This window comes from Lytechinus pictus, chromosome 10 (assembly GCF_037042905.1).
Source record: "Lytechinus pictus isolate F3 Inbred chromosome 10, Lp3.0, whole genome shotgun sequence".
Taxonomy (NCBI): domain Eukaryota; kingdom Metazoa; phylum Echinodermata; class Echinoidea; order Temnopleuroida; family Toxopneustidae; genus Lytechinus; species Lytechinus pictus.
The window spans coordinates 13761641-13774941 of NC_087254.1; the positions used below are offsets into that span (position 1 = coordinate 13761641).

Below are 13301 nucleotides of genomic sequence, written 5' to 3' on the forward strand. Positions count from 1 at the left end.
CTGTCCCATGTTTTCATGGATAATTTTCCATTATGATATTCCAAATCAATTGTAGGCTACTGGTAGATGGGTCTAGCCCATGTCGTTTTGAGAATCCAACCAATTTACAGTGTATAGACCAAGAACAAATACAAGCAATGAAACATGTATATGTACACACCTTTGTTTCCTTCAAATGTTTCTTTTAATAGGTGGCCATAAAAAAAACCCAGTTGTGCTATTTATTGTTTATTTGTAGATATTGGTGACTGTGATCCTAACCTATGTGAGAACGGAGCAGCCTGTGTGGATGGTATCAACTCTTTCACTTGCCAGTGTGTTGACGGGTATACTGGTATTCAGTGTCAAGCAGGTACTTGGTGTATACATGTATGAGATTCACTTTACTTTAGTAGCATATACAACTGTAATAAACTTTTTCTCACTCCAACTCATACACATATCTGTAAAGCTAAAGATACTACACATCCTGATCCGAGTTTGATGAATTCTCAGTGTTATGCTTGTTTGATTTTCTCAATTTATTCAAATTAAGTTTTTGTTGTGTTCTTGCCCTTTAAGATAACACAGATGAAATGAATGCGATCAATTTTTAGCTCATCTGGCCCTTTCGGGCCGGATGAGAAAATATGTACTCCTAACCTTTCCCTTTTGAGATTTCAAGGAGGGTTACAAGTCTCTAAATGTCCATGTGGATAATTTTCCATTATGATATTCCAAATTAATTGTAGACTACTAGTAAATTGGTTTATTCCATGTCGTTTTGAGAAATCAACCAATTTACTGTTTGTAGACCAAGAAGAAGAAGAAGCAATGAATCATGTCCATGTATACACCTTTTTTTCCTTCAAATTTCTTCTTTTAATAGGTGGCCATAAAAAAAACCCAGTTGTGTTATTCATTGTTTATTTGTAGATATTAATGACTGTGATCCTAACCTATGTGAGAACGGAGCAGCCTGTGTGGATGGTATCAACTCTTTCACTTGCCAGTGTGTTGACGGTTATACTGGTATTCAATGTGAATCAGGTACATGGTGTATACATGTATATGATATTAAGGAGTTCCATATACTACTCTATTGAACTTTTCCTCCCATCCAACTTAAACATATTATTTAAGCTACTTTCAGAAAGATTTCTTTTAAAAGTAAAATTCCTGTCATCCTATACATAACAAGGTACATTTCTTTAACTAATTATGTAAAAGGTCACAGGTCACGTGTCATATTCGTCCATCTTATTCTTTATTCTGTGACTGAGAAAACATGTACTCCTAACCTTTCCCTTTTGAGATTTCATGGAGGGTTAAAAGTCTCTGAATGTCTCATGTTTTCATGGATAATTTTCCCTTATGATATCCCAAATTAATTGAAGACTACTAGTAAATAGTTAATGGGTCTAGCCCATGTCGTTCTGAGGAAACAACCAATTTACTGTTTGCAGACCAAGAAGAAGTAGAAGAAATGCAACATGTCCATGTATACACCTTTTTTTCCTTCAAATTTTTTCTTTTAATAGGTGGCCATAAAAAACCCAGTTGTGTTATTCATTGTTTATTTGCAGATATTGATGACTGTGATCCTAACCCATGTGAGAACGTAGCAGCCTGTGTGGACGGTATCAACTCTTTCACTTGCCAGTGTGTTGACGGTTATACTGGTTTTCAGTGTGAATCAGGTATTTCTTAATAAGTTTAAACATGCAGAAATGCACAAGTCTCTGACTGTCCCATGTTTTCATTGATAATTTTCCATTAAGATATCCCTAATTAATTGAAGACTACTAGTAAATGGGTCTAGTCCATGTCGTTCTGAGGAAACAACCAATTTACTGTTTGCAGACCAAGAAGAAGTAGAAGAAATGAAACATGTCCATGTATACACCTTTGTTTCCTTAAATTTTTTTTGTTTAATATGTGGCCATAAAAAACCCAGTTGTGTTATTTATTGTTTATTTGTAGATATTGAGGATTGTGATCCTAACCCATGTGAGAACGGAGCAGCCTGTGTGGATGGTATCAACTCTTTCACTTGCCAGTGTGTTGACGGTTATACTGGTTTTCAGTGTGAATCAGGTATTTCTTAATAAGTTTAAACATGCAGAAATGCACAAATCTCTGACTATCCCATGTTTTCATGGATAATTTTCCATTATGATATTCCAAATCAATTGTAGGCTACTGGTAGATGGGTCTAGCCCATGTCCTTTTGAGAAACCAACCAATTTACAGTGTGTAGACCAAGAAAAAATACAAGCAATGAAACATGTACATGTACACACCTTTGTTTCCTTCAAATTTTTCTTTTAATAGGTGGCCATAAAAAACCCAGTTGTGTTATTTATTGTTTATTTGTAGATATTAATGACTGTGATCCTAACCTATGTGAGAACGGAGCAGCCTGTGTGGATGGTATCAACTCTTTCACTTGCCAGTGTGTTGACGGTTATACTGGTTTTCAGTGTGAATCAGGTATTTCTTATTAAGTTTAAACATGCAGAAATGCACAAATCTCTGACTGTCCCTTGTTTTCATGGATAATTTTCCATTATGATATTCCAAATTAATTGTAGGCTACTGGTAGATGTGTCTAGCCCATGTCCTTTTGAGAAACCAACCAATTTACAGTGTGTAGACCAAGAAAAAATACAAGCAATGAAACATGTACATGTACACACCTTTGTTTCCTTCAAATTTTTCTTTTAATAGGTGGCCATAAAAACCCATTTGTGTTATTTGTTGTATATTTGTAGATATTGATGACTGTGATACTAACCCATGTGAGAACGGAGCAGCCTGTGTGGATGGTATCAACTCTTTCACTTGCCAGTGTGTTGACGGTTATACTGGTTTTCAGTGTGAATCAGGTACTTATCAATTAGCCCAAGTTACTGCTTTTAAAGGGGTACTCCAGGCTGAAAATAAAATGATTTGAATAGATTAAGAAAAATCAGACAAAATAAACTCTGAAAAGTTGATCAAAATTGGACAAGGAATAACAAAGTTATGGAATTTTACAGATTTGCATTATTCCGGTGAAATTCTAGACATGTCTTCATGAATATTTAATGAGCAAATTGATGATGTCATACTTGTTCTAATGTATTTTATTATATTGAGTTGGGTTTATTCATATTTTATGATACATATATATATATGATCACAGTTCAGTCATCAATTCACTAGACACTTCACCAAATCCCTCATACATACACCGTATGTACTTTTGTGTAAACATTTCCAACCTTGTTTCCCATTTTATTCCATCAGCAATCGTTAATAATCTTACTGATGAAATACAAAGAAACGTTGACTGCATGATATTGTTCTGTTATTCTTTTTCTAAATAAAGTAAAAATCTTAAAAATAACCACGCTTCCAGGGCAAAATATAGCCTCTGCTGTTGGGAGAGTACGTGGGTTTGTACTGTGCTTGTACAAAACCCAGAAACACAATACCACTGCGTGACGTCACATGAACGGGCCCTTTCTCCTTGAGTGAAATTGCGTTTCCAGCTCTCAGTTTTGGGTGGCGTTTCGTTCGTTAAATTCTGTATTTTCTTTCTGTTTTGTTACGTGGATGGAGTTAGATGCTATTCTACGGGTTGAAATCTTTCTATTGATGTGAAAATCTCAGTTTTGGTGATCATCTTGTGTCTACTTGAACAATATCACCTGGTCCCAGAAGCAAAACAATATCTGAATAAAAACAAATAGGATTAACAAGAACTTGGCTGTTGCCTCTGAATTTTCTCTTATGTATATATACAGATGTCAATGAGTGTGGGGCTCTCGATCTTAACCAATGTGAAAACGGGGCAGAGTGCATCAATGAACCAGGTTCATACAGATGTGATTGCGACGAAGGATATACCGGTGTTCACTGTGAAATTGGTATGTTAACCAAGTAGATTACATATCTTTTATAAATCAGATCATTTATTAAATTCCAGATTATTTTCAGCCAGCCCTCTTGAATTTGCTCACCTTTTCATTTTGTGTTCCTAAACAAGTAGGTAATGAACCTTAAAATACCCTTTAAACCATTTGAAACCTTTTAACTGAATCACAATATACTAATTCAAGATGTTCAGAGAGGAATCAAACTTTGTTTTACATTGTTATAAGGAACCAACAAAAATATTTCATATTCCATCAAATAAAATACATTGGTACCCTTATTTGCATACCAACCAGGATGTTGCATATAATATGAAGTTAAGTGAAACTTTTGAATGTCACAACTTTCTTATTTTACATCCAATTGTGATGAAATTATCAGTTTTATGCCAGTTTCATTTCTCACTTTTTAATCAGATAAATTTTTCAGGGGTTTGGCTTGCTCTTACACCGAAAACCTTAGAGGAAAAGACTGGCATTCTATTTGAAGCAATTTTTTAACATTCGACAACCACCACAAATAGGATGTATGATTATGTTATTTTGATGTGGAGATTACATTAACAATTCTGTAGGTATTGAGAGCTGTCCAGAGGGTTTCTGTCAGAATGGAGGGACATGCATTGAAGACTTCAATTCTGTAACATGTGCTTGTCCATCAGGCTACATTGGCACTCAATGTGAAGAAGGTAAAGAAGTTTGTATCAAGGATAATTTAAAACTTTTTTATCACTGTACTATTTGAAAGCTGAGGAAGTATGGCCTGTAACATTTACATAATCTTCCGATCAGGGACGACGCCAGTGACTGTTAACCTTAAAGAGGTTGGGGGCGGGGGCTGAAATTCTCCCCCTCGCCTGTCAGATGAGTCCAAATAACCTGGTTCTATTAGCAGGAAAGATGGCCTTTAATTTTTTTTTTCTAGCCAGCCATCCTTTCCTAAAAATAGGTGTCTTTCTTTCCTCTTTCCTTCCTCACTTTATGTAATTTTTGATAACATTAAAAATATGTGCATATGTTCGCCTCCTGAGACATCGTCTTTTTTTGTGCATAACTTTATACGTTCTTCATACGAATGAATACTTGTCTATATATGTTTTTCGTATTAAGATTTCAATGAATGCAATATGCATGGTGTCTGCAACAACCATGGAGCTTGTAGGAACACAGAAGGGTCTTATGAATGTAGATGCGAGGCTGGTTGGGAGGGCAAAGACTGTGAAGTGGGTAAGTCATTCCCCACGAAATAACCATTGTGAATAATAACAAATTGTCAATTGGGCCGGTATTTTTAAAGCGGGTCTCAATCGTACCGTGGAACAAACGATATTCTTTACAAATTTTGTCTGATATTACCTTCATCTTACACTGTTTTACAGATGCACTGTTTATGAACATAATTTTCTGATTCTGTTCATTTTTTTTTGTCCATGCGGTATCAGATTACATGTATATGAGAAGTAGGCCTGGAGAAAATCCAAATTTTATTGTTCAAAATGAAATCTGAATTGGAAATATTTTGAATATTCTTTTTTTCCCCAATTGATTATGGGCGCAGCAGCCACTGTGCAGCACCTGATACCCTTTGAATCATTTGACCCCAACGAGCAGCAACTCTCATATTTTGGTCTGATGTGGTCAGGGTTTGAACTCCCGGTTTCAAGCGAACACACCGGTTATATTGTTTGTAGACCAAGTGAATAGAATATAAGTCAACCCTGAAGCTGTGGTCAGTTTCTATTTCGGATATGTACTGTAGTCTGCCCCCCTTTTTTTTTTGCTTTTCAATTTTTTTGGCGGACGGTTTTGCCCCCCCTGTGGAAAATCCTAGGTACGCCACTGTGCTGAACGCTAGCTTTATGTAACCGAGGTATAGAAATCCATGGGGTACTGTAAACATCTAAACATTCATTTATATCCTCATTACACACTACTGCAATGGTTGTTCAGTGATGATTAACATTTTTGTTTAAATTCGTAGAAGTGGGACAGCCATGTGACGACAACCCTTGTGAAAACGATGGCCAATGCTTCAATGAAGGCAGTGGAGATCAATACACATGCCTGTGTGGAGTCGGGTTTACTGGGACCAATTGTGAAATAGGTATATCAATTAAGGATTTTCCAATTGAAGTATAATCAGGATTAATCAAATGATAACTATTATAGTTAATACAAACATTCTTTAAATTAAAAACAATGAATTAACAAAGTTTGATATTTTTTCAATTTTGAAATGAAAAAATATATATTGATTTGACATTAAAAAAAAATCAGATTATTTGTTATTTTTCAGATCAAGGTACAAGAAATAATGCTTTATCAAAACAAAATATGGTTTGATTTGAATTATATTGCAGTGAATATCAACACAATTTTAAGATTATACACATATTTCATTATTACAGCGACAAAAAGGTTTATCACATTGTCATAAATTAGGTCAATTATAAGGGAAAGATGGTAGACAATCTAGTCAATTCCGTAATTTCTATTTCTCTTCTATATCAACTTCATATTGTAAAGCTTTTTTGATGTCTTTTTAATGGTTGAATAAGAATTATGCTCTCTGTAACCCTTAGACCTACCTATCTTTATGTATGAATGATTTAAAGAGTTATATATTCCTGTTTTGATTCAGATATTGATGAATGTGAAATGCAGCCTTGTCTCAATGGTGCGACATGTATTGATGGACGGGGATCGTATACTTGTAATTGTTCACATGGCTTCACTGGCATCCGATGTAGTATTAATTAGCACATCGTGATTTATCAGGGTGATATGACCTCCTTTGGATGACCCTTGAATTGTTATTGCATGCTATATCAAAGGTTATTGGAAGGATGGGTTAATTTGCATTGTGCAATGATTGATACATTGTTGTGTTTCCGAGGATGATTTGACAATAAACATTTCAATGCCATTTCAAAGGAGATGTTTAGAGATGTTTCTTTAGCCGTGACTCTACATATTTCTGTAGATTACAATGAAAGACCAACCTAGAATTAGATTAAATATCCCAATTTAATTGTTTTAGTAGTTAATCTTTTTTTTTACAATCTTTTTGAGTTCGGTCATCACTTCAATCTTAGATATTGATTTCAAATCTTCAGAATTTAGAGGGTATGCATTTAATAAATTCAATTCCAGTCCAATGCAATCTTAAATCATTTTGTTCCTATAACAACATGATCAATATATCTTTTTTCAGTATTTTCTTTCCAATTTCAATCTATACAACCCCTCGGGTCTTTGGGCAGCTTTGGGGGCTTCAGCCCCAATTTATTTCAGTAATGGTGCAGTACAAAAGTGTAAAAATTACCATCTTCTCATGATTTTCCGCACATGTCCACCCGCCCCGTTTTGCTGCTCCTATTTAAAGTTTGTGTGTATAAGATGCATTCAATATACCTATATGGATAACATATTCATCTAAATCATTCTAATATTCAATCATTTTGGGGGGCTATTTTATTCTTTACAAACAGGCAGCATGGAGTGTACTGCTGATTTCTGTCTGCATGGAGGAACCTGCATGGAAGACACCGATGCTATAAGTTGTTTGTGTGATTCAGGGTTTATAGGCATTCAATGTGAAATGGGTAAGTGGGGAAAAAAAGATGTCATGAGGGAATTGCATATTTGGGAAATGTATGTTCTTTATTTAGTTGGCCTTGTCATGCCTTACACACCAGCTCACAGCCTGAGGTTATCACACCAATCTCTTCTTAAGACTCCCAGTAGCCTATGGTGAGCGAGCTTGCTCTGCCGCTGCACCTTCTCTTTGGAATAATTTGCCATTGAATTGAAGAATTATATCACTAAAGTCTTTCAAATCTAAACTGAAGTCTTATCTTTTTAAACAGAGTTGAGAGGGGGGGGGGGTGATATATAAATGCCTATTTTTATTATTTATTACTCATCTTGTGTATATTTAATCCAGGCTTTGCAACATGTTAAACATTGAATGATACAATTGTACATGTCAAAGAGTGACAACTTTCTAATTTTTAATTTTAATTTTCTCATTGAAATTTAAAGCCCTGATTTTTTTCCGCCTCTTCATAGACTGATTATGTACTTGCTTTCACTGTGATCACAAATATATTTTGTATTAAACAGATGTGGATGAGTGTGAAAAAAGTTTTACATGTCGAAATGGAGCTACCTGTGTCAATGAACCTGGTTCCTACAGATGTGAATGCCCTCCTGGCTATGATGGACCCACATGTTACGAAAGTAAGTCAGAAATATACTACATATAAAATCTAACAGCATATCATACTGTGGCATTTACTTCAACTACTTTCGGACTCAATCGATAAATCGCAATTTATTGCATTTGGTTGTGGAAACTCAGGACTTGTCCAAACTACGATTATCTATACTGGTATTTCTTAAAAACATAGAAATCAAGTCATATAACTGAGCGCAAGCAGTGGTAACTACTATATATTGATTCCCGCTGGTATTCTAGGTATCATATTATGAAAGCTTTGGTATCAATCTGACCATGGGTTGTTAGATGGATGAATTGATTAAGAAGTGAAATATATCGTACAAGTTGCAAAGCAAATACCATTTCAAAAATCATAGTAATGTTAAGTAGCTTTCTTCGTTCCATTGAATGCAGATTTGTTTAGTCATTGTCAATAGATGACGGTGCACAATATCAAAGTTCCAATAGCAAGGAACACTTTCATCTTCAATGATTTGAATCGATTTGTTCATGTTCTTTGATATTTATTTTGCATCAGGGATTGACGAATGTGCATCGGGCCCTTGTATGAATGGCGCATATTGCTTTGATGAAACGGCAGCATATGTATGTTCATGTACAAGTGGATTCACTGGAGAACACTGTGAATTAGGTGAGTCATCTTAGTCATTTAAACAATTGAAAAAGAGTTGCCAACTAGTACTGATTTTCAATAATTTGTATTTAAAAATGAGAAGAATGCTGGTGGTTTTGTGCAAAAGACAGGCCCAGTTTTCTGGAACACTGTCATAACTTTTGTCATAAATTTTGCCATTTCTCTCTGAGATTTGACAGCGTTATGATTGTCACAAATCGCTATTATGAACATTGTCTTTTCCCTGTCATATCTCTCGTAAGTCTTTTGGGAGGCAAACAAATCAAAATCACTGTTCTGAGTGGGAGCCCTTCTAAGCAATAGGAATGTCTGGGGGCATGTGGGGCATATCCTCAATGAAGTAGCTGGCATCCCGCGAATGTGCGTATATTGGTTGGCTTAATTGCAAAGAGAGATAGGGAGATAAAGAGATTGAAAAAAGGGAGAAATTCAAATGTAGGGCCTAAGTACTTATAAAATGGAAAATATTTTTGAAAATAGTCATGGATGATGAGTGAAATTAATACAACGTATATAAATATTACCACAGTAAATACATTAAATTCAGCATGGTATTGGGATATTATGGTATCAAAAGAAATGAAAAAAATAACACAGCTAGACCCTGTCATAAATTTTACATCTTTTGCTTTTAAATTAGGATTATGCGCACTTTATGAACCGCATTCTTTTTGTGCATGATTAACCCTAAAACCGCCGGGGTGGGGGTTGAATCAACCCTCAACATTTTCTTTGACCATCCCGCTGCACGAAATGTTTCGACTGGGCCATCACTGACTTGTTACTTTGAAGTCTTGTGCATTTTTTAGATCAAATTTATGATGCCTGGGTATTCGGTTGAAAAATTATGCAACATTACGTAAGTGATGATGTCAGACCAAAAATTGCTCCAAAATGTGATTTTGTGTGCAGAGTCAATGTATATTGAGTTTTCTCATCTTATTTAGAAAGATATGATTATTTCTACTTTCATCTGATGAAATTAATCGATTATAACATAATTATGCTTCAAAAGGTTAGCTACTATGATATGAATTTGGCAAAACAAAAAAATAGGTTTAAAACATAAAAGTGCATAAGAAATTCCTAAATTAATAAAGTACATAAGAAATTCATTTTCAAACCAGAATTTGTAATTTTTAGCAATGGTATGAAGCATATCAACACCAGACATTCGTATTCTAGGAGCTTTTTTAGTGAATTAGAGCAAAAAGTTTGATTTATGCATAAATTAGCATAATTAATTCATATATAAATATATTATTTCAGAAAAATTAACCATACATCCTTGTAGATCACACCTCAAACTATTATCATGCCAATTTTCACGGCGTTCGCGTGATCAGCGGCTGAGATATCAAGGGGGGTTGATTCAACCCCTTCCCCCTGTCATATAACACCCAAAAAGCCTTGTCTGGTTAGGGTTTAAAATATTGAAATGTTCTTGTTAAGGTTGGAAGATCTGTTAAAGTCAAAGTAATGTGGAGCTCATAAGCCGATGCCGATGATTGTTTTAATACCAAAGTATGCATTTCAGAGCACAGAATACAATCAAAACCCCTTTTTTGTCATGTCATATTTGACATGAATCCATGGTGGCCCAAGGTATGGATAAATGAATGCCTTTTGTACCCCATTAAAATCTGAGTAAATTGGCTTCATTCAAAATTGTTTGGAATCAGGCCAACTAGGGCTGATTTCAAAGGCCCTTATTCTTGGTTTTGTTGGTTGTAGTTGGTTTTAACTTGGACCATGATCTAACTGCTAAAATTTCGGAAGCAAAAAAAAAGTTATACATTCTATGTTTATTATGATTATCATGTTCCTTCCCAATTCTTTAATGGTCAAGACAATATTCTCGTTATTTTTTCAGACAGTTAACAGTTTGAGAGTCAAATGGATATAGAACCTCTACTTTTAAAGAGTTATGTCACAATTGGCTATCCATAGTTAAACCAAAACCTTAGACCATGGTCTAACTTAAACCTGACTTCAGAATATGGGCCAAAGGGGCTAAGTTGGTATTTAAATGGCAACATATTGTGTGGCCTATGGACTAATTCCCACCACATTTTGATGGTTATGTTTTCATCATGCGTAGCCGACATACATGAATGAAATAAAAATGCTGAAATGTCAGACTATTTTTTGGGTGTCATTGATTCTGTACTTTATAGTAGTCAGCTAGAGAATGTAATAATACATAAACTCATGCTTTATGTGGCTGAAAATAAGTTGTCGAGTCTTTAAAGGTTTAGAACATACAGTTCTTGCAATCTTAATGAAAAATAAATTTTGAAATAGTGAATGAAAATTTATTGAATTCTCTAATTTCACCGATGTGAAAAAATATAATTGCGGACCAAGGATAAACCTGAAAAAACAAGAAAAATCTTCAATTTACTGACCATCATGTTGGTACATCTATCAGCATTTAGTCATACAATATACTTATCCATATTGTAAACATTCCTCCTCGTTGTTTGAAATGATTGAACGTTGCATGCATTTTCTTCATTTCATTGACTATTCCATAGACATTGATGAATGCAGCCTAGAAGGTGCTTGTAGCAATCGTGGAGTATGTAATAACACCAATGGGGATTACATGTGTTCATGTGAAGGAGGATGGGGAGGAAAAGACTGTGGTACAGGTAAGTAACTGATTGCGAAGTGTGCATTAGAAAGTTTTCACCCCGCAACGAACAACGGATCCAAAATCCTGTCAAATGACACAGAACAGCTGGGAGGTCTTTGTCGAAATAGGTGAACAAGGGCCCCGTCTTACAAAGAGTTACAATTGGTCCAATCAATCGTAACTCTATGGAAATCCATCAGTGTCATAATTTTTTCTACAGGATATTTGCAAAATATCCTTTGTAAAACAATGGAGAACACACCAAATTTTATATGTTGACTTTGCTGGCTTTCCATAGTTGCGATTGATTGGATCAATCACAACTCTCTGTATGCTGACATACAGCAATTTCGTCCTAAGTTTCCGATCTGATGAAAAATTGCAAGTTTGTCGCTTTGTCCAGAGTCCACTGGACGAAACTGCTGTTTTTTATTCACCAATTTTCGACAAAGACTTTTTGGTTGTTTTTGAATTTGACAATACATTTTCTGTGTTCTTGAATCTACCCTGCATTGTGGAGTGAAAACTTCCTAATTATTGTTGGGGGTGTGGTCTAGTGGTTACGAATCTTGTCTTTCAACGAGAGGGGCGTGGGTTCGAATCTCAGCAACGGCGTGTTTTCCTTCAGCAAGAAATTTATCCACATTGGGCTGCACTCAACCCAGGTGAGGTGAACGGGTACCCGGCAGGATTAATTCCTTGAATGCACCAAGTGCCTCTCGCCGCTGCAGCTACAGCCGGGGTAATATAGTGTTACATTGAAAAGGAAATTAGATAAATCGGCGCCTCATAAATGCTATATATTATTTTAGTCTTCTTAATGGACACATGCACCCATTATCTATACATACATATTTTCTCTTTGGCACAGCAAAGTGACAAAGTTAAGTGTAAGAAGCTGAGCAAACATTTTTGGCCATGATGACAAAGAGACTTGTACACTTGTAAACAACCAGACAGATTGAAATAATAAATATTCTGTTGAGGCTGTACTTACTATCTTTTCAGTGCATTTTTTAACGATGATGCAAAGCAGGAAATGTGGAGAGTGGGATAGAAAATCAGTTCACTGCCCACTTCACAGTAGGCATTAACAGTTGTGGACGACAGTGAATTGGTTGATCTTGGGAGGTGTTTCATAAAGAGTTTAGTGTGACTTAGAGTCATGCTATACACCCAGAGATGCCAACCGTTACGGATTCGCCGTATTTGTTCCGATTTTATTCCTCCAATTACGGTGTTACGGCAACAATAAAAAGGTTACGGAAAAAACAACTATAATACATGTGTATTGTGTATTGCTTTGCTGTGCATGTGTATATATGCGTGTATTGTGTATTGTGCATGTATATGCGTGTATTGTGTATACATGTATCGTGCATGCAGCGTGTGTGTGGCCAACGGTAAACCAACGGGAGTTTCTCTACTGAGATTTCTATTGCAAGCGCCTCCGCGCGCTGCTGCTGAATACACAGCGAAGTGCGGAGTGCAAGCCGCGGTTCATGCATGCACAATCTCAATGGCGATTGGGTGGTTGAGCGTATAAACGATGCTACTTCGCGGGATGTTCCTGAGAAACTCCCATTTGTTCCTGACAAATATGGTAAATATTCCTGACAACCATCCCTTTAGGTTGTCATCTCTGTACACCAAAGCGCACTTGTTATTCAATGCGTCAGCTGATGGATACACGTTAATGTGTGTCCCGTGCGCATGATCTGACCAATGCGGTGAAGGGTTATATACCACACACAACTAAAATTGGAGTGTGACTCGATTAAAGTCATATTAAAATCTTTGTGAAACACACCCGGGGCTTGTATTGATATTAAGATCAGTTCTCAGGAATGCTCTATTGGATTATTTTTTTAAATGGTGTGATTTTTG

The 13301-nt window shown here is 35.8% G+C and overlaps 1 protein-coding gene across 1 annotated transcript in view; it reads left to right on the forward strand.

Moving 5' to 3' along the window:
- The first annotated feature begins 32 nt into the window (after positions 1-32).
- LOC129270210 (uncharacterized) overlaps positions 33-13301 on the forward strand; it is an 86602-nt gene continuing 73333 nt past the window's right edge. The window contains exons 1-15 of the mRNA XM_064106022.1: positions 33-51; positions 239-352; positions 916-1029; positions 1566-1679; positions 1963-2076; positions 2359-2472; positions 2754-2867; positions 3771-3893; positions 4475-4588; positions 5010-5126; positions 5881-6003; positions 7391-7504; positions 8025-8141; positions 8660-8773; positions 11314-11430. Of these exons, the coding sequence (XP_063962092.1) occupies positions 33-51; positions 239-352; positions 916-1029; positions 1566-1679; positions 1963-2076; positions 2359-2472; positions 2754-2867; positions 3771-3893; positions 4475-4588; positions 5010-5126; positions 5881-6003; positions 7391-7504; positions 8025-8141; positions 8660-8773; positions 11314-11430 (1642 nt within the window). The remainder of the gene's footprint in view (positions 52-238; positions 353-915; positions 1030-1565; positions 1680-1962; positions 2077-2358; positions 2473-2753; positions 2868-3770; positions 3894-4474; positions 4589-5009; positions 5127-5880; positions 6004-7390; positions 7505-8024; positions 8142-8659; positions 8774-11313; positions 11431-13301) is intronic.